This window comes from Onychostoma macrolepis, chromosome 19 (genome assembly GCF_012432095.1).
Source record: "Onychostoma macrolepis isolate SWU-2019 chromosome 19, ASM1243209v1, whole genome shotgun sequence".
In the NCBI taxonomy this organism is placed as follows: Eukaryota; Metazoa; Chordata; class Actinopteri; order Cypriniformes; family Cyprinidae; genus Onychostoma; species Onychostoma macrolepis.
The window spans coordinates 1545365-1568286 of record NC_081173.1 but is presented as its reverse complement, the minus strand read 5'-3'; the positions used below and the strand labels follow the sequence as shown (position 1 = coordinate 1568286).

Here is a 22922-nt window from a genome sequence, read left to right as displayed (position 1 = left end):
AGCATTGAAGCTCTAAAATAACTTTCTCTGCAAAAAGCTCTAACTCATGAAAATCTGTCTTCTGCATTGCAAATTACATGTCATTTCATGAGAAGAAACATCTTTCATGTACTTGACCTTTCCTCTTAAAAATGCATTGAGCAACTTTCTCTCACTGAAAGAAGCTTTTCAGCAACTGTGGCCTTGGAATCTCTTCATTTGTAGTTGCACTAACACAGCTTTTAGTGTTCTCAAGCTCCAAAACAGTGATTCTGAGCATTGGGGAAGGAGGTCGTGGAAAATGCCAAAAAAACAAGAGACTTTTAATTCACAAAATAACCTGAAAGAAGTGGCAGCTGCTTCACGGCCGACTGCTGCACACAGAAAGTGTCCCAAGGCCTAGTCCCCTCTCCCTCCACTGTAGTCACTCCTCCTTACAGTTATATGCTTTCAGAGCTCCCCTTCCTCCTCCCCCTCAGATGGCAAAAAGAAGTGCAAACTTGTGTTCAAATTTAATATTTATTCAAGTCTCATCTGATTAGAAATGCATTCATACAAGAAATTGCACATAACCCAATTACACTTCACCAAAATATTTTCAGTAGATTTGGTTTAAAGTCCAAAAAGAAACGTGTCATTTTCATTATGTTAATTTGAGGAATTACCTAGCACAAAGTATTTTATACAGTGAGATCATGCAATATTTTTCTATCAGAAATAAAATTCTTCTGGTAAAAAGCATAACTTACAGCAAACAGTATAGACATGCATTATTTACACATACAGGTCTATTAAAATGGGAAACATTCTGTACTAAATCACTATAGATGGCCAAGATGGATATATTAACATATGATCAGTACATGTCCCTTAGTGTAATGTTCCAAAGTCCATTACTGCCTGGGAGGACAATTCTATGATGTATATCAAAGTCCCTGACATTAGACCTCATCTTTCAATAAAAATAAAATAATAAAATAAAATATTCTTAAGAAATCTATTCATTACTCATAATATGGAGAGTATTTTTGATTAACACACACACCTATTTTTAAATAATCACTAAAAATGAGGGTGGTATGGCTTTAGGAATATCACAATTTAGATTAAAAAGCACTGAAACTCCATTCCTACATTGCCTTTGAAGTCTTTGGTTTATACTAAAATTCACAACAGTTATATACATACACTAACCATACTGACATGCCAAAAATCACGAGTTTCTCTAACAGAATACTGGGATGTCAAATTCCATCAACACCACAAATCCAGATTTTCAGTACTGGCAAATCCTGGATTTTCTCGAATCTTCCAGTAAGTTCCATTTGTCACCCACACCTCTCTTCCATCATGATCTAAGGTTTTTCTGATGAAAGACAAATATTTGTACATTGTTTTAAATGAGGTCTTTACAATTCCACTTTAATGGTATTAGTTCATGCATCATCTATGTTGATTCACTCTGAATATGCAGACATTCATAGCTTTTCTAAATATTTGTTATCTGCAGAATATATACCATTAACACATGTGGTCCTCTGGCAGAATTGATATGAGGATCATAATTTAATTTATTTGAACTAATTGCTTCAGATTGTCAGCAGATTTTAGAAGCAGAAATATGGAATAAATACTGGGACTCACACAAAGAAACGTGGAACATGTTCTTCACTCCTCTTGGCCATTGCCTTACGTCTTTCACGTTGTTTCTCCTCTATTTCATCCTTGCGTTTATCGGCTTCTTCCACTTTGCCCTCTTCAAGAAGCCTGAAAAAGGAAAATAAATAGCCAACTCAAATACATTTTCCAGCCATCTCGATATCTTCACTTGCTATGTTCTAGGCACTAAAACAATGACATTCAAGTAAATTTGACCAAAATGGCAAAACATAAAACTTTTATAACTGAAATGAGATACCAAACACAATGAGTAAAACTTTACTCTGCCCAAAAAATAAGGTTCTCTTATTTTCTCAACCACATGCTGTCCTAGATGTATAGACTGACTTTTAGATAACCAGGGACTTGTGAGGATCCTGTTTGTGGACTTCAGCTCGGCCTTTAACACTATAATTCCAAACCTCCTGCCCAAACTAACTCAGCTCTCCGTGCCCACCCTGTCTGTAAGTGGATCACCCGTACGATCAGCACTGGCACCCCCCAGGGTTGCATACTTTCCCCACTGCTCTTCTCCCTGTACACCAACGACTGCACATCAAAAGACCCCTCTGTCAAGTTCCTGAAGTTTGCAGACGACACCACACTTATCAGCCTCATTCAGGACGGTGACGAGTCTGCTTACAGACAGGAGGTTAAGGAACTGACTGTCTGGTGCGGTCTTCACTGTTTTGAGCGTGTTGAGCTCCAGGTTGAGATGATCATGGACTTCAGGAGAAACCCCCCTGTTCTCCCCCCACTCACCATCATGAACAGCACTGTAACGATGGTGGAGTCATTCAGGTTCCTGGGCACCACCATCTCCCAGGGCCTGAAGTGGGACACTCACATAGACTCTATTGTTAAAAAGGACCAGCAGAGGTTGTACTTCCTTCTCCAGCTGAGGAAGTTCAACCTGCCACAGGAGCTGCTGAAACAGTTCTACTCCGCCATCATTGAATCCGTCCTCTGCACTTCAATAACTGTCTGGTTCAGCTCAGCTACCAAATCTGACCTCAGAAGACTACAGAGGGTAGTCCGGACTGCTGAGTGAATCACTGGTACAACCCTCCCCACTCTCCAGGAACTGTACTTATCCAGGAGCAAAAGGGTTGGCAAAATCACTCTGGACCCTCACATCCAGCACACTCCCTCTTTGAACTGCTGCCGTCTGGTCGATGCTACAAAGCTCTGAGCACCAGAACGGCCAGCACAGGAACAGTTTCTTCCCTCAGGCAATCCATCTCATGAACACTTGACAATAATTGTGGAACACACACCATTTATACACTTATTTATCTAACACACATACTTAGTTGTATGTACAGGTATATAACAATAGACAGTCTACATTTCAAATTGCACATAATATACCTGTACATACAATTGTCAATTTGTATATTGTTATTCCTTATTTACTTGTTCTATTTTTTTCATTCTTATTATCTGTGTTTTTTGTTCTGTGTTGTTCATTCCGTTGCACTGTGGAAGCTTCTTTCACGAAAACAAATTCCTTGCATGTGTAAACACACCTGGCAATAAAGCTCATTCTGATTCTGATGAACACAAAGACTGAAGAAAAATGTTTAGAAAAATCTCCATATAATGCAGGTGTACGTGTCAGAAGTTGACGTGAGGAGTGATGCAGAAGAACTAAGGACTATAACGTTTCACAACACTTACATCACACTTCACATATGATGAAAGCCATATACATCTGGTGATGAGATGAGAGAATTAGTATTTTTGGGTTGAGTATCTCTAAGCATCTAATAGCGTAAAGTCAATACAGACTTGGTTAGTAAGTAGACTTCGTTCTCTAACAACCGTTAGAGAAAGGTGATGCAGACACCAAAATTGACAAATTATTTACTGGCAATGATGCTTTAGCATTAACTTCAGGAGTAGTTAGATTTCATGTGTGTTCAGTACATCCTGCAAACTTATAGTCTGCGTCAGTGATGAAATAAAATTTAACTCGTTTAAAAAAAAAAAAAAAAAAAAAAAAAAAAAAAAAAAAAAAAAAAAAAAAAAAAAAAAAAAAAAAAAAAAAAAAAAAAAAAAAAAAAAAAAAAAAAAAAAAAAAAAAAAAAAAAAAAAAAAAAAAAAAAAAAAAAAAAAAAAAAAAAAAAAAAAAAAAAAAAAAAAAAAAAAAAAAAAAAAAAAAAAAAAAAAAAAAAAAAAAAAAAAAAAAAAAAAAAAAAAAAAAAAAAAAAAAAAAAAAAAAAAAAAAAAAAAAAAAAAAAAAAAAAAAAAAAAAAAAAAAAAAAAAAAAAAAAAAAAAAAAAAAAAAAAAAAAAAAAAAAAAAAAAAAAAAAAAAAAAAAAAAAAAAAAAAAAAAAAAAAAAAAAAAAAAAAAAAAAAAAAAAAAAAAAAAAAAAAAAAAAAAAAAAAAAAAAAAAAAAAAAAAAAAAAAAAAAAAAAAAAAAAAAAAAAAAAAAAAAAAAAAAAAAAAAAAAAAAAAAAAAAAAAAAAAAAAAAAAAAAAAAAAAAAAAAAAAAAAAAAAAAAAAAAAAAAAAAAAAAAAAAAAAAAAAAAAAAAAAAAAAAAAAAAAAAAAAAAAAAAAAAAAAAAAAAAAAAAAAAAAAAAAAAAAAAAAAAAAAAAAAAAAAAAAAAAAAAAAAAAAAAAAAAAAAAAAAAAAAAAAAAAAAAAAAAAAAAAAAAAAAAAAAAAAAAAAAAAAAAAAAAAAAAAAAAAAAAAAAAAAAAAAAAAAAAAAAAAAAAAAAAAAAAAAAAAAAAAAAAAAAAAAAAAAAAAAAAAAAAAAAAAAAAAAAAAAAAAAAAAAAAAAAAAAAAAAAAAAAAAAAAAAAAAAAAAAAAAAAAAAAAAAAAAAAAAAAAAAAAAAAAAAAAAAAAAAAAAAAAAAAAAAAAAAAAAAAAAAAAAAAAAAAAAAAAAAAAAAAAAAAAAAAAAAAAAAAAAAAAAAAAAAAAAAAAAAAAAAAAAAAAAAAAAAAAAAAAAAAAAAAAAAAAAAAAAAAAAAAAAAAAAAAAAAAAAAAAAAAAAAAAAAAAAAAAAAAAAAAAAAAAAAAAAAAAAAAAAAAAAAAAAAAAAAAAAAAAAAAAAAAAAAAAAAAAAAAAAAAAAAAAAAAAAAAAAAAAAAAAAAAAAAAAATGTAACCCCTTAGTAATAGTTAACATTTTCACACACATACAGATTGATTTCTTTCCCAAATTGCATTGACTGCGCTAAAATGAGACACCAGCGTTTCAGGAGTTTAGAACTAGGGGTGCTCCGATCAGGATTTTTGAGGCCGATCACAGAAAGCAGGACCTGCTGATCCGATCACCGATACAGATCTTTTTATAGCCTTCTTTTTATCATGTAGAATTATTTATAGCGATGAGCCAATCAAGATTTTTAGACATTTATTCAGGGCCTGAATTTCATTTTGAAGGTGAATTCCCCTCTTAGGTAACTTGTGAGAGAGGATTTTTTAATTTGAGGGGTGGAGGAGGGCATTTTTTTTTTTTGACATTTTTCAAATATATATATTTCTCACCCAAGCGTTTGATCATGCACTGCATTTTTGTTTTGACAATCGTGCAATTGTTGCACAATAGCTTACACACAGCACAAGCCTGATTTAATGAGCTGTATGTGAGATGGGCCTTTTACACCTGGTTCACACATACTCCGTTTCAGGTGCGTATGCAGCTGCACTGACTGCACTGTAAAAAATTAAATCAACTTTCAAAAAATCTTTTAGATTTTCCTGACTTACATGTGTGCATTTTAAAGATGTTTTAAAAGGTTCATAAATCGGATAATATAGGTTTAAAACCAAGTCAGTGGGCAGTAGTAGTATTTTTCAAGGTAACAGATTCTTAAACATGAAAATCAGATTAAACTTTGCAATGAATGATCCACGCTACAAACTGGAAATAGAGAAGATATCGTTTGTTTGTGTTTATGAATTTAATAAACTCAAGTTATAATTATCCTGGTAGCCTTCAGTAAAATCAAGTGCCTAAAATGATTAAACCTGAATATAATTTTTTTTATATTTTTAATTCACACTGACAGAAATCTTTTCCAATAAGTTTAAACTGATTTTTATATTTTATGGGCATTTTTGTGTTTATAAAATCTTTTCTAAAATTGTCCATTATCTTTTGAGTCAAATTCTTACATTTAATCAGCGAATTAGAATAATAAGACATTTGGGCTGATACCAAGCAAAGCAAATCAAAACAACAACACAGAAGCTGCATCTGAAGTGACATGTAGATGTATTTACACACGGTTTAAATGCAAGACATGAATGCATTTATCTGCAATTACAAATGCATAAATAATGTTTTGATGTTAAATACTGATATTTGAAATGATTTAAAACCGGAAAAAAATAGAAATGTGAAATTAAAACCGCCATAGGTGGCAACAAATCACTGTTAATACGCGAGTCACTGAGACTGAATCGAATCATTTAAACGGTTGATTCACTCAGGAACGAATCACCGTCATGTTGCTCAGAGATGCAAAACAGTGCTGTGGCTGTGTTTGGAATTATTTTTGTTGGCAAAAGAGAGCAAAAACAGGCAATATAGTGTCTAAAACGTAAGTCTCTTAATTAACTTTGTTTTTTGAGCTGTTGTAAAAAAAAAAAAAAAAAAAAAAAAAAAAAAAAAAAAAAAAAAAAAAAAAAAAAAAAAAAAAAAAAAAAAAAAAAAAAAAAAAAAAAAAAAAAAAAAAAAAAAAAAAAAAAAAAAAAAAAAAAAAAAAAAAAAAAAAAAAAAAAAAAAAAAAAAAAAAAAAAAAAAAAAAAAAAAAAAAAAAAAAAAAAAAAAAAAAAAAAAAAAAAAAAAAAAAAAAAAAAAAAAAAAAAAAAAAAAAAAAAAAAAAAAAAAAAAAAAAAAAAAAAAAAAAAAAAAAAAAAAAAAAAAAAAAAAAAAAAAAAAAAAAAAAAAAAAAAAAAAAAAAAAAAAAAAAAAAAAAAAAAAAAAAAAAAAAAAAAAAAAAAAAAAAAAAAAAAAAAAAAAAAAAAAAAAAAAAAAAAAAAAAAAAAAAAAAAAAAAAAAAAAAAAAAAAAAAAAAAAAAAAAAAAAAAAAAAAAAAAAAAAAAAAAAAAAAAAAAAAAAAAAAAAAAAAAAAAAAAAAAAAAAAAAAAAAAAAAAAAAAAAAAAAAAAAAAAAAAAAAAAAAAAAAAAAAAAAAAAAAAAAAAAAAAAAAAAAAAAAAAAAAAAAAAAAAAAAAAAAAAAAAAAAAAAAAAAAAAAAAAAAAAAAAAAAAAAAAAAAAAAAAAAAAAAAAAAAAAAAAAAAAAAAAAAAAAAAAAAAAAAAAAAAAAAAAAAAAAAAAAAAAAAAAAAAAAAAAAAAAAAAAAAAAAAAAAAAAAAAAAAAAAAAAAAAAAAAAAAAAAAAAAAAAAAAAAAAAAAAAAAAAAAAAAAAAAAAAAAAAAAAAAAAAAAAAAAAAAAAAAAAAAAAAAAAAAAAAAAAAAAAAAAAAAAAAAAAAAAAAAAAAAAAAAAAAAAAAAAAAAAAAAAAAAAAAAAAAAAAAAAAAAAAAAAAAAAAAAAAAAAAAAAAAAAAAAAAAAAAAAAAAAAAAAAAAAAAAAAAAAAAAAAAAAAAAAAAAAAAAAAAAAAAAAAAAAAAAAAAAAAAAAAAAAAAAAAAAAAAAAAAAAAAAAAAAAAAAAAAAAAAAAAAAAAAAAAAAAAAAAAAAAAAAAAAAAAAAAAAAAAAAAAAAAAAAAAAAAAAAAAAAAAAAAAAAAAAAAAAAAAAAAAAAAAAAAAAAAAAAAAAAAAAAAAAAAAAAAAAAAAAAAAAAAAAAAAAAAAAAAAAAAAAAAAAAAAAAAAAAAAAAAAAAAAAAAAAAAAAAAAAAAAAAAAAAAAAAAAAAAAAAAAAAAAAAAAAAAAAAAAAAAAAAAAAAAAAAAAAAAAAAAAAAAAAAAAAAAAAAAAAAAAAAAAAAAAAAAAAAAAAAAAAAAAAAAAAAAAAAAAAAAAAAAAAAAAAAAAAAAAAAAAAAAAAAAAAAAAAAAAAAAAAAAAAAAAAAAAAAAAAAAAAAAAAAAAAAAAAAAAAAAAAAAAAAAAAAAAAAAAAAAAAAAAAAAAAAAAAAAAAAAAAAAAAAAAAAAAAAAAAAAAAAAAAAAAAAAAAAAAAAAAAAAAAAAAAAAAAAATTGTACAGCATTATAATTATTGTACCGGACAGAGACTGAGACAGTGCCGCTGCATGTCATGTTAATCCTCTCACAACAGGCGCGTCATCAGCTTGAGATCGTTTTTTTGAGATCTGCCTTTTTAGAGACCACCAATCAAACATCCCAACGCAATTATCGGTCGATAGTGATTGGTAGCCGTTCAATCGGAGCACCCCTATTTAGATCACAGAATAGGACCCATGGTTATTTAATAACTGCTGTATTTCCTGTTTGGTTTTATGTATGCGCTTTTTTTTTTTAAGATCAACTTAATAGATGCGTTAGATGCTTCCTGTCATAAAGATTTGATTTCAAAAACAGTATCATAGCTTTTAAACTACATCTTATTTTAAATCAGTATTTAACCTCAGAGCGATCTCAAAGTAAAAAAGGTGCTAAAGTCTGATTTTGTGGTGGCTGTGCTTATAATTTTCATTTAAGTGACGAAGAATTTTGTCTGACAGCAATCAGTGTTTATTACTACTTTAAGGTTAACCCTGCCTGCTTTAAATGTTTGAAAATGATTAACAGTTGAAAACATTGATTAAATTTTCTTTTCGATTTACTTTTCTAAATTTCTAGTGAGTTACATTGCTTTAAGTAACTGAAACAGTTACATTATTACATTAAATTGGAAATGTATAATAGGTTACAAATTACCCTAAGTAACCTCCCAACACTGTTTGGAAGTACAAATTACAGTGCAAAAGGTCAAACAGATCTTGTTTTATCTCTAATTACTGGCCACATACCTTTGGTCTGGACGGAAACGAGAGTCTGTCGGGGGCAATTTATCCTTTATATCAGGCGTCAGGTCATTGAGCTCTCTGGCGTACTGGGAGAAGCCAAAGTAGTCAAAGTAATCATCTGGTTGAGGATCTGTGAATTACGATATAGACAGACAATCTAATTCAACATCCAACTAAATGTAAATTGGTTAAGACTACTGTGTGCATGGTCACTTACTGGGCTTCCAAATGCATTGTGGGTTGGGAAGTGTATCACAGAAGATGCCTTCATGCCATGATCCCCCGAAGCGGTGAAGCACTTTGCCAGCACGGTCAAGGACGGTGCCCTGCACTTCATTCTTGCTGTTATCGTCACCCCAGTAACGTGACTGGACAAATGAAAATTACATTAGCGTTATATACACTTCACATCTGACGAGAGTCATATACATCTGGTGATGAGGTGAGTAGAGAATTTGGAATTTTTGGGTGGAGTATCTCTTTAAAGGGGAAGTCCACTCCAAAGGCGAGATATTTCATTTTTTAAAAAGCCGAATGGCTCGTTTGGACTAAAGTTGTTTTCCTGTATTTGTGACATCACAAAAATAAATCCCACCTACGGAAATTCGAATAGTTGTGGGGGTGGGGAGAACGCTTGGTTGAGCACTGCACGTTACACCCTTGGTAAATATGAACAAAGGTGGCTGTGAAAATGAATCTGCATTGTTAATCCTTTTGATCTTTTATTTTTTTATTTTTTTATTCACAAAAATCTAACCTTTCATCGGATAAGAATTTAAAATGGGGAGAAATAACATTATGAAATAAATGTTTCTCTCTGATACACATCGGCCACAATTAACGGCACCATTTTATTCAATACTTTTTGAAACTTCCATTTGCCAGTTTAACAGCTCTAAATGTTCTCCTATAATGCCTGATGAGGTTAGAGACACCTGACGAGAGATCAGAGACCATTCCTTCATTCAGAATCTCTCCAGATCCTTCAGATTCACAGCTCCATGACGGTGCTTCGTCTCTTCAGTTCACTCATTTTCTACAGGGTTCAGGTCAGAGGACTGGAATGGCCAGCAGAAGCTTGGTTTTGTGCCCAGTGACCCATTTTTGTGTTGTTTTTGAGGTTTGTGTTTGGATTATTGCCCTGTTGGAAGATCCAAACACGGCCCATTATAAGATTTCTAAGTCAAGTCATCGTTATATATATATATATATATATATATATATATATATATATATATATATATATATATATATATATATATATATATATATATATATATATATATATATATATATATATATATATATATATATATATATATATATATATATATATATATATATATATATATATATATATATATATATATATATATATATATATATATATATATATATATATATATATATATATATATATATATATATATATATATATATATATATATATATATATATATATATATATATATATATATATATATATATATATATATATATATATATATATATATATATATATATATATATATATATATATATATATATATATATATATATATATATATATATATATATATATATATATATATATATATATATATATATATATATATATATATATATATATATATATATATATATATATATATATATATATATATATATATATATATATATATATATATATATATATATATATATATATATATATATATATATATATATATATATATATATATATATATATATATATATATATATATATATATATATATATATATATATATATATATATATATATATATATATATATATATATATATATATATATATATATATATATATATATATATATATATATATATATATATATATATATATATATATATATATATATATATATATATATATATATATATATATATATATATATATATATATATATATATATATATATATATATATATATATATATATATATATATATATATATATATATATATATATATATATATATATATATATATATATATATATATATATATATATATATATATATATATATATATATATATATATATATATATATATATATATATATATATATATATATATATATATATATATATATATATATATATATATATATATATATATATATATATATATATATATATATATATATATATATATATATATATATATATATATATATATATATATATATATATATATATATATATATATATATATATATATATATATATATATATATATATATATATATATATATATATATATATATATATATATATATATTGTGCGAAGCACTTAACAGTATCAAATTGGAGGATAGAGTCAAGTCAAGTTGAGCTTTATTGTCATTCTGCTACATGTGTGGACATATAGTGGAACGAAATGTCGTGTCTCGCAGGACCACGGTGCTACATACTAGTTAGACATGAGATACACATACAGCAATGCAAATATAGGAAAAAAAACAAACAAAAACAAACAATAGGGCTATACAACAGTTTAACCATCTGACTATACATATACTATAAATACTATACCTAGTTGACTACACATACACAAACTGAGACTGTACAAGAACTTTACATAAATACTGTACATGAAAGTGCTAGAGAGATATTTGGAAATATATATTTTTTACATTAAATTGTTCAGAAGAGAGATTTTGTGGGAAGCAGCACATTAAACATTATTTTGTAGTGCAATATTCAAGTAAACATATATTATCTTATTAAGTCTTTGTCGCAGGTAGTGTTTATAGAAAGTGTCTAGTGTGCATATAGTGGGACGAGTGCGTTACTACAGGTGGTTTGTATAGCCCACTCACCTGTGTGTAGCACACCCAGAATTGCACTTAGGAGAAATTTGTCAATAGTTATTTATGAGTTGGGGGGCTGAGGTGTTCATGGTTTCAGAGCGGGGACAGGGAGATTGGAGTTAAGAGCTCTCACAGCCTGGGGAAAGAAGCTGTTGAGCAATCTGACAGAACGAGCTTTGATACTCCGGTACCTTTTTCCTGATGGCAGGAGCTGGAAGAGGTTGTTGGAGGGGTGGGTGGGGTCCCTCGCGATGCTGGAGGCCTTGCTGGAGCATCGTGAATGGAAAATGTCCAGGATGGAGGGAAGAGGGGCACCGATGATCTTTGCGGCAGTGTTCGCTGTCCGTTGTAGGGTCTTGCGGTCAGCAGCACTGCAGTTCCCATACCAGACAGTGATGCAGCTGGTCAGCACACTCTCAATGGTGCCCCTGTAAAAGGTGGTGAGGATGGGTGGAGGGAGACTTGCCCTTTTCAGCCGACGGAGAAAGTAGAGGCGCTGTTGTCCCTTCTTGTTGAGTGACGTGACGTTGGTGGTCCAGGTGAGATCCTTTGTGATGTGCACCCCCAGGAATTTAGAGAGAGTGCTGCCGACTCTCTCCACGATTGAGCTGTCGAAGGTCAGTGGGGGGTGGTCAACAGAGTTTCTCCTGAAGTCCATCACAACCTCTTTTGTCTTACCCACATTGAGGGACAGGTTGTTAGCACCACACCATTCAGCCAGCTGTGCCACTTCCTCTCTGTAGTGCGTTTCATCGTTGTTGCTGATGAGGCCTACCACAGTTGTGTCATCAGCAAACTTGATGATGTGGTTGGAGCTGGACTTGGCAGTGCAGTCGTGGGTCAGCAGCGTGAAGAGCAGCGGGCTGAGCACACAGCCTTGTGGGGCACCTGTGCTCAGTGTGGTAGTGCTCGAGGTGTTGCGGCCGATACGGACTGACTGAGGTCTTGCAGTTAAAAAGTCCAGGATCCAATTACAGAGGGAGGTGTTAAGGCCCAGCAGGTTTAGTTTATGGATGAGCTGTTGTGGGATTATTGTGTTGAATGAGTGTCAGTAATGTATAATAAGATTAAACACTCAATTTTCAGTTAAAGGCACTTCATTATTGAATTCAGAGATGTCATTGTCTAGCTCAGTTTAGTTTAAATGGTGTCTGTGCAACCAAACCGACGATAAAACGCTAGAAATTAAGTGTCCCCAACTGAGCAAGCCAGAGGCGACAGCGGCAAGGAACCAAAACTCCCTCTGTGACAGAATGGAGTAAAAAACCTTGGGAGAAACCAGGCTCAGTCGGGGGGTCAGTTCTCCTCTGGCCAGACGAAACCCGCAGTTCAATTCCAACCGCAGCCATGTCAGATTGTGTAAAGGGCTTATCTGATTCCCGTGGTCTTGTCCCAATGAAGCATTTTAATTTATAATTTAATGTATGTTATATTTGTGTTTTATGTGTCTCAGGGGCTCTCCGCTGACGATCAGGGCTGCAGACATCATCTCTTGGTGCTGATCCACCATCTGATCGGATACGGACTGAGAAACAGAATAAGAAAGAAACAGACAAATATTAGCGTAGATGCCATTCTTCTTACGATGTAACAAGTACATCGTGTGTTATGGGGAGTGCTCCCGGTTCCGGTTGATCTAATTAATGCAGCCTAACAATCCTTTAATGGATTTGAATAATAGAAGCGTAATAGTGTGTTGTGTACGCCAGGATAAAGAGATGTTTCTTTAATCTAGATTTAAACTGACAGAGTATGTCTGCCTCCCAAACAATGTTAGGTAGATTGTTCCAGAGTTTGGGCGCTAAATAGGAAAAGGATCTGCCGCCCGCAGTCGATTTTGATATTCTAGGTATTCTCAAACAGTTTTGAGAACGCAGCGGACGTGGAGGACTATAATGCGATAAGAGCTCGCTCAAGTACTGAGGAGCTAAGCCATTCAGGGCTTTATAAGTAATTAACAAGATTTTAAAATATATCCGATGTTTGATAGGGAGCCAGTGCAGTGTTGACAGAACTGGGCTAATATGGTCACACTTCCTGGTTCTAGTAAGAACTCTAGCTGCTGCATTTTGGACCAACTGTAGTTTGTTGACCAAGCGTACAGAACAACCACCCAATAAAGCATTACAATAGTCTAACCTTGAGGTCATAAACGCATGAATTAATATTTCTGCGTTTGACGTTGAGAGCATAGGTCGCAATTTAGATACGTTTTTGAGATGGAAAAACGCAGTTTTACAGATGCTAGAAACATGGCTTTCAAATGAAAGATTGCTATCAAACAGCACACCTAGGTTCCTGACTGATGAAGAAGAATTGACAGAGCAGCCATCAAGTGTTAGATAGTGTTCTAGGTTATTACATGTGGGGTTTTAGGTCCGATAATTAACACCTCTTTTTTCAGAATTTAGCAGTAAGAAATTACTCGTCATCCAGTTTTATATAATCGACTACGTATTCCGTCTAACAGAGTCAGTCACTTGATTTTTTTATCTGTTGGTATTTGATAGAATCCATGATGCCATGCATCTAAACAAGATGTCCAGGACCTCCAGCAGAAGTACAGGCCCACAACATCAAAAATACAGCAGTACTGTATATTTCATTGTACACTTGGGGTACTTTTTATTCCTGTTCACCAAACCCATCTTGAGTGTTTGCTGCTAAAAAGCTAATTTTTTTGTTTCATCTGACCACAGAAGCCAGTCCCATTTGAAGTTCCAGTCGTGTCTGATAACTGAATATGCTGGGGTTTTTTTTTTTGGATGTGCTAGGAGAATTTTTCTTGAAACCCTCCCAAACAACATGTGGTGATGTAGGTGCTGTGTGACTTTTTTTTTTTTTTTTTTTTTTTTAAGTTTTCTGACCCCGAGACTCTATTTTCCGCAATTCTCCAGCTGTGGTCCTTGGAGAGTCTTTAGCTACTCAAACGTTCCTCCTCACCGTGCATTAGGACGATATAGACACACGTCCTCTTCCAGGCAGTTTCATAACATTTCCTGTTGATTGGAAATTCTTAATTATTGCCCTGATGGTGGAAATAGGAATTTTCACTGCTCTAGCTCTTTTCTTAAAGCACTTCACTAATTTGTGAAGCTCAATTATCTTTTGCTGCACATTAGATATATATTCTTTGGTTTTTCTCATTGTGATGGATGATTAAGGGAATTTGGGCTTTGTTTTCCCTATTTCTGTGAAACAGGAAGCCATGGCTGGATAATTTCATGTTCATAATCACCCTGGAGTGCTCAAAATTGTGAATATGAATGGGAATATACTTCAGAGATATTTTACTCATAAGAATTTCTAGGGGATCCAATAATTGTGTCCAACTTGTATTTGAGAAAAACATTTCATAATGAGATTTTCCCCCATTTTCAATTGTTTTAGTTCAATGAAAGGTTAGATTTTTTGTGATTTTTAAAAAATAAAAGAATCAAAAGGATTAATAAATGCAGGTTTATTTTCAGAGCCTTCTTTGATCATATTTACCAAGGGTGCCAATAATTCTGACCATGACTGTATATGCCGCCCCAAATAGTGCAAGTCTGTGGGACTATGGTATAAATAAATTAAACCGTATAAGTTTCACTGCAATTCATGTTATAATATTAGAATTAAAGAATAATAAACAATACATATTACCGGTGCACTTATCTGTACATAGGATATCAACAACAGCTTTAAAATAACTGCATTTATGATCTAAAGCGTGATTTAGCCAAAAAACAACAACAATGTTACCACTTTAATGTGTTGCAATATCTGTGCAATCCTCTTGTTCAATATTCTCGGGGTCTGAATTGATATGGCAATATTGACGAACTTGCTGTAGACTTTGTAAAAGAGCATAATAGGACCCCTTTAAGAATCTAATAGCATAAAGTCAGTTGATTAACTGGACGATCACTACACCCATCACTATGTAAACCTAAGAAGCATAATACAATAATAATACACGTCATGAACCTTTAAAAACTTTTTTAGAATAATACAAGTTAAAAAGTTGTTGCTTTTAGTCTACAGCAGGGATGGGCAACATTGATAAACTTGCTGATCAGATCACAGAGACAGAACAACACCACCCAGACTCTGTTTTAATCGTTCTCGGGGACTTTAAAGCAAATCTCTCCCGTGAACTGCCAAAATACAGACAGCATGTTACATGTCCCACCAGAGAAAGTAATAAATTGGATCACTGTTACACAGCAATAAAAGAGGCACTGTCCCACGGGCAGCTTTAGAACTCTCTGATCACTGTTTGGTTCATCTTTAGGCAGAAACTTACAAGCTAATCCTGTATTAAGGACTGTTAAAAGATGGACTAATGAAACAGAGCGGGTTTTACAAGCCTGTTTCGACCTTACTGATTGGAGTGTTTTTGAGGCTGCCTGTCTGGACGAGCTCACAGAAACTGTAACATCTTATACCAGTTTCTGTGAAGATGTGCATTCCTACCAGGACTCATTTAACCTACAACGACAAACCATGGTTCACTGAAAAACTCAGACAGCTCGGTCAGGCCAAAGATGATGCTTACAGAACAACGTCTTGTATAAACAGGCCAAATACACACTGGAAAAGGAGATCAGAGTGGCAGAGAGGAATTATTCTAAAAAAATATTCAATGCTCTTCCAGTGACTCGGCATCAGTGTGGAAAGGTCTGAAAGATCACCAACTACAAGACACCATCCCCCAGCACTGTGGAGAATCAACAACTGGCAGACAATCTGAATGAGTTCTACCGCAGGTTTGAAAAAACACCCCACACCTGCCCTGAACACCTCTCCACACAACCATTAACACCTCCAGCAACCCCCCTCTCCCCCACACCTGCAATTCAGATCAAGACAATGTGCGACAGGTCTTCCGGAAGCAGAAGAAAAAGAAAGCACCAGGCCCAGATTGTGTTACACCAGTCTGTCTGAAATCCTGTGCTGACCAGCTGGCCACTCATCGTCACACAGCTCTTCAACAGATCACTGGAACTGTGTGAAGTCCCTTCATGCTTCAAACAATCCACCATCATCCCCATCCCAAAGAAATCCAAAATTTCAGGACTAAATGACTACAGGCCTGTGGCTCTAACGTCTGTGGTCATGAACTCTTTTGAAAAACTGGTTCTGGCCCACCTGAAGGACATTACTGGACCCTTGCTGGATCCTCTTCAGTTTGCCTACAGAGCAAACAGATCTGTAGACGATGCAGTCAAACATGGGACTGCATTATGTTCTGCAACATCTAAACAGACCAGGGACTTGTGAGGATCCTATTTGTGGAATTCAGCTCGGCCTTTAACACTATCATTCCAAACCTCCTCCTGCCCAAACTAACTCAGCTCCATCTGTCAGTGGATCACCAGCTTCCTGACAGACAGGCAGCAGCTAGTGAGGCTGGGAAAATTCTCATCCAGCACCCGCATAATCAGCACTGGAGCTCCTCAGGGCTGTGTTCTCTCCCCACTGCTCTTCTCCCTGTACACCAACGACAGGAGGTTAAGGAGCTGGCTGTCTGGTGCAGTCTTAACAACCTGGAGCTCAACACTGTGGAGATAATCATGGACTTCAGGAGAAACCCCCCTGCACTCCCCCCCACTCAACATCATGAACAGCACTGTGACTGCAGTGGAGTCATTCAGGTTCCTGGGCACCACCATCTCCCAGGACCTGAAGTGGGACACTCACATTGACTCCATTGTTAAAAAGGCCCAGCAGAGGTTTTACTTCCTTCGCCAGCTAAGGAAGTTCAACCTGCCACAGGAGCTACTGAAACTGTTCGACTCTGCCGTCATTGAATCCGTCCTCTGCACTTCAATAACTGTCTGGTTCAGCTCAGCTACCAAATCTGACCTCAGAAGACTACAGAGGGTAGTCCGGACTGCTGAGCGAATCATTGATACAACCCAATGGTTCATTGGTTCTTTCCAAGAACTGTGCACATCCAGAGTGAGCAAAAGGGTTGGCAAAATCACTCTGGACCCCTCACATCCAGCACACTCCCTCTTTTGAACTGCTGCCGTCTGGTCGATGCTACAAAGCTCTGAGCACCAGAACGGCCAGCACAGGAACAGTTTCTTCCCTCAGGCAATCCATTTCATGAACACTTGACAATAATTGTGGAACACACACTATTTATACACTTATTTATCTAACACACATACTTTGTCTACATTTCAATTGCACATAATATACCTGTACATACAACTGTCTATTGTTATATACCTGTACATACAATTGTCAATTTGCATAGTTATTCCTTATTTATTTATTTATTTTTATGATCTGTGTTTTTTGTTCCATCACTGTCATTCTGTTGCACTGTGGAAGCTTGTCACGAAAACAAATTCCTCGTATGTTTAAACATCTGGAAATAAAACTCATTCTGATTCTGATCCTCGAGGACGACTGTCTAAGGCCTTGTTTACACTGCAGGTCTTGATGCTTGATGCTTGATGCTCCGATGTGTTGCCTATATTCGATTTTTTTGGCTGTCCGTTTACACGCCCTTTCAATGGTGACCCATATCCGATGTGTTTACACTTGCCAAACCATCTGAAACATCCCGCTTATACTACGGGGCCGTTGAATGCTTGAATCTGATTGGCTGACGAACGTTCTGAGGTGTGCAATTACTTTCAGGGAAACGCACGGTGAATGTAGTTCCAGGCAGCTCTTGTGACCGCATTACATGACCATATCACTCTCTCATAACTTAGACTAATTATGCAGTTAATACAGATAATAACTGTTATCAACGGCTCAAACCTCCCTTACTAGGTTTAAAATGACGTTTAGGAATTAGCAACGGAGGCGTTGGATGAAATGCGGAAGAAATAATCCTACTCACAATAGCGATTTAAGTAAAAATACCGGACGAATGCCTTGAAATATATCATCTGATCGATGTCTTGAGGTGTGGCAACCGTAGTATAAGCAGAATAATTGACTTCGGGCCGTTGAATTATTAGAAAAATATTTTTCTATTAATCCAACGGCCCGCCGTCAATTATTCCTTACATAAATGTATGATTTTTTTGGAATCTACAAAAAAATTAATAAAAAAAGACTGCTACACCCGTTTAAAGTCTATATAGAGTCAGCAAGGCTGATGATGAAAAGATTAAAATTTCTCCAGTTATTTTCTTATAATTAGGCTACTATATTAATAAATCACAATATAGTTGTTTTTCTTTTTTTATCTTTCCTATTATAAATAAGACCAGATGCAAAAAAAAAAAAAAAAAAAAAGTATAGGAACAGATAGCATAGAAAGAAAATACATTACCTTTATCATTTTACATCTAAACAAAATCATTCATATAGCCTAGGGGAAAAAAAATCCTCAAATGTAAAAATCACTTCAGTGTGTTCATTACAAATAAACTGATTATTAAAACTACAAAAGCAGTTAAAATTAAGTGCTACGAGTGATTCCCTCTTTTCTTTTAGAGCTATTGATAGATAACATTGCATTACAGTAGGCCGTCTGTCTCACAAATCATATAAAAGTTACACATCAGATGTTTTTCCTCATCAGTTCCCCAAGCGTTCACTTAAGACAGAACAGCTTATGTTCGCGGGAATACTGAAATACTGTAATTCTGTGTATTTATCGGGATCGCGCTGTCAGAAGCGCCGTTATGCACGCTTTTCAGATGACAGTCAGGGTGAGAAGCGAGTGGAGAAAAAGGTAATCCTCTCAAAAAATATACAATTAAAAATACTTTTAGATGTTTAATTACTACTTGGAGCATTGGGAGCTTAATGAACTAATATTTGTGAAAACCTCAAATTCGGCATTTTTCACTTTACTTTTTTTTTGTTATTTTTTATAATTTTTTTTGTCTGTAGCTCAAAATAGCCTGTGCGCATTTACACTCATTTAGCCAGCATGGGTCCCATATGATGTCATTAAACCGCGGCGAAGTACTAAATTGTGGCAGTTTTAATGACGTACAGAACGCGATGCCTCAGAAAATCCGATCTGCCTATTTACATGACAGTTATATTGGCACATATCAGATTTCCACATATGAATGAGGCCTGAAACCGATCTCGCTATATCTGAATGCATGTGTTTTTTTCCGGTTTACTCAGTCATAGAACAGATCCGATCCGTCACATATGAGCCAAAAAAAAAATTAAAATAAATAAATAATTCGGAATTGGGTCACATTTAACTGACAGTGTAAACGGGGCCTAACAGAGTTTAGTTCCATCCCTAATTAAACAGCTGCTTGTAATCCTGCAATCCTGAAAACATAGGTTTGAGTTTACTTTGGACGATTTCTCCTTTGTGAGCCATTGTTAATCAAACGTTTTATAGATGAAGAATGTCTCCAATGCCTAACTATCACTTGTTCGTTATATAGAAAATAATTTGACTAACACTATAGAAGAAAGATTTGCTGGGCAGTGAGATCAGTCACCTGAGATTCAGAGCCAAATTACAGGGGGGTAATTAATGACTTCAGAAAAAAGGCAGCACCACTGTTATTTGACAAAAATAGGTAGGTCTATTAGTAAAATCGGTTGCAATATACTGCAAAACAATTTGCTGGTGGTCACAACACTTTAAAAAAAAAAAAAAAAAAAAAAAAACGTGTTTTTCCTCCCCTGACGTTTGCATGCCTGTAACGCAAACAAAGTTCTTAATATTATCATATATTTTAATATAAATATTTTGTCTGAAGAACGACAAAGGAGGCTCAGTTTCTGAGCACAGAACAACTGAGTTACAGGTGCAAAAGCCTAGCAAACACTCTAGTATTCTCTTCCAGGCTTTTTAACTCCCCTCATTAACCCTATAACTATTAAAGGTGTCATATGATGTTGCTATAAAGTACATTATTTTGTGTATTTAGTGTAATTTAGTGTTTACGCGGTTTGAGGTTCAAAAAACCCATTTTCCACATACTGTACATTATTGTTGCTCCTCCTAGAATATCATATAAATGAAAAACTTCAAATAATGAATAAAACACAAATATAACAAATACATTAAAATATAAATTAAAATGCTCCATCGGGACAAGACCAAGGGAATCAGATAAGCCCTTTACACAATCTGACATGGCTGCGGTTGGAATTGAACTGCGGGTTTCGTCTGGTCAGAGGACAACTGGCCCCCGACTGAGCCTGGTTTCTCCCAAGGTTTTTTTTCTCCATTGTGTCACAGAGGGAGTTTTGGTTCCTCGCTGCTGTCGCCTCTGGCTTGCTCAGTTGGGGACACTTAATTTCTAGCAATTATCGTCGATTTGGTTGCACAGATACCATTTAAACTAAACTGAGCTAGACAATGACATCTCTGAATTCAATAATGAAATGCCTTTAACTGAAAATTGAGTGTTTAATCTTATGACACATTACTGACACTATCTTTCAATTTGATACTGTTAAGTGCTTTGACAATCTGTATTGTTAAAGTCAAGTCAAGTTGAGCTTTGTCATTCCGCTACATGCGGGGGCATACAGTGGAACGAAATGTCGTGCCTCACAGGACCACGGTGCTACATAAATACAGGCATACAACAATGGAGTAAGACAATATAAACCTATACACAACTATCCTACTGATAGATTTTGACTATAAATATACTATCTATAAAAAGTACCTATACAAACTAAAAAGTACAAACTATACAAACTATACGATTGCTTCAGATAAATACTGTACATGTGCAAGGAGAAACATTGAGTTCAAGCAGCTGGCTGGGGAACAGTGCAGGAGGATTTGTAGTGCATGAGCATATAAACATACATATATTACTGAGTTCTTTTTGTGGGATTTGTGTACACACAGCAGTGTGTGTGAAAAGTGACTAGTGCGCATAGAGGAGGAGAGTGTGCTACTACAGGTGGTTTGTACAGGCCCACTCACCTGTGTGTAGCACACTTCGAATTGCACGTTACATGTTACAGGAGGTAGGGGGTTTGTATGGGGGTTCAGAGAGGGGCGGGGTGATTTGAGTTCAGGGCTCTCACAGCCTGGGGGAAAAAGCTGTTGAGCAGTCTGGCAGAGCGGGCTCTGATGCTCCGGTACCGTCTTCCTGATGGTAGGAGCTGGAAGAGACTGTGGGAGGGGTGTGTGGAGTCCTTCACGATACTATTGGCTTTGCTGGAGCATCGTGTGAGGAAAATATCCAGGATGGAGGGGGGCACCGATGATCCTTGCAGCGGTGTTCACTGTCCGCTGGAGGGTCTTGCGGTCTGCTGCAGTACAGTTCCCGTACCAGACAGTGATGCAGCTGGTCAGCACACTCTCAATGGTGCCCCTGTAGAAAGTGGTGAGGATGGGTGGAGGGAGACTTGCTCTTTTCAGCCGGCGGAGGAAGTGTAGGCGCTGTTGTGCCTTCTTGGAGAGTGACATGGTGTTGGTGGACCAGGTGAGATCCTCTGTGATGTGCACCCCCAGGAATTTAGTGCTGCTGACTCTCTCCACAGTCGAGCTGTCGATGGTCAGTGGGGGGTGATCAACGGAGTTTCTCCTGAAGTCCATCACAACCTCCTTTGTCTTACTCACATTGAGGGACAGGTTGTTAGTGCCACACCATTCAGCCAGCTGTGCCACTTCCTCTCTGTAGTGCGTTTCATCGTTGTTGCTGATGAGACCTACCACTGTTGTGTCGTCAGCAAACTTGATGTGGTTGGAGCTGGACTTGGCAGTGCAGTCGTGGGTCAGCAGCGTGAAGAGCAGCGGGCTGAGCACACAGCCTTGTGGGGCACCTGTGTTCAGTGTGGTAGTGCTCGAGGTGTTGTGGCCGACACGGACTGACTGAGGTCTTCTGGTTAGAAAGTCCAGGATCCAATTGCAGAGGGAATTGTTAAGGCCCAGCAGGTTGAGTTTATTTATGAGCTGTTGTGGGATTATTGTGTTGAATGCTGAGCTGAAGTCAATGAACAGCATTCTACCTTAAGTGTCTTTGTTTTCTAGGTGGGTAAGAGCTAGGTGGAGGGTGGAGGAAATTGCATCGCCCGTAGAGCGGTTCGGACGGTATGCAAACTGGAGCGGATCGAGTGTGTTGGGGAGGCTGGTTTTGATGTTGTGCATGACTAACCTCTCAAAGCACTTCATTATGATTGGAGTCAGTGCTATGGGACGGTAGTCATTTAGACAGGACACAGGTGATTTCTTTGGTACCGGTATGATTGTTGTGGATTTGAGACATGTGGGGACGACTGCCTGGCTCAGCGAGGTGTTGAAGATATCTGTTAGGACATCTGTCAGCTGTGCAGCACAGTCTTTCAGTACACGGCCAGGTATGTTGTCGGGACCCGCAGCCTTGCGTGGGTTGATCCTAGATAGGGACTTCCTTACATCGGCTGGAGACAGACAGAGCGGCTGGTCGTTGGGAGGTGTGGGCAGTTTTTGTGCAGGTGTGTCATTCTGCATTTCAAACCGTGAGTAAAAGTGGTTGAGTGTATCTGGGAGGGATGTGTCATCATCACAGGCCTGTGGCGCGGGCTTGTAGTCTGTGATGGTCTGAATAGCTTGCCACAGGCTCCGTGTGTCACTGCTGTCTGTGAAGTGATTGTTGATTTT

The 22922-nt window shown here is 33.8% G+C and overlaps 1 protein-coding gene across 3 annotated transcripts in view; it reads right to left on the bottom strand.

Annotated features, from left to right (window-relative positions):
• Positions 1–485: 485 nt before the first annotated feature.
• The window catches only part of LOC131525586 (oxysterol-binding protein-related protein 6-like), a 100026-nt gene continuing 77589 nt past the window's right edge, over positions 486–22922 (bottom strand). For all 3 annotated transcript variants that reach the window (XM_058753405.1, XM_058753407.1, XM_058753408.1), the window contains 4 exons: positions 8744–8894; positions 8530–8656; positions 1624–1746; positions 486–1345 (listed from right to left, as the gene is read on the bottom strand). In XM_058753405.1, coding sequence (XP_058609388.1) covers positions 1234–1345; positions 1624–1746; positions 8530–8656; positions 8744–8894 — 513 coding nt within the window. In that variant the 3' untranslated portion in view covers positions 486–1233. The remainder of the gene's footprint in view (positions 1346–1623; positions 1747–8529; positions 8657–8743; positions 8895–22922) is intronic.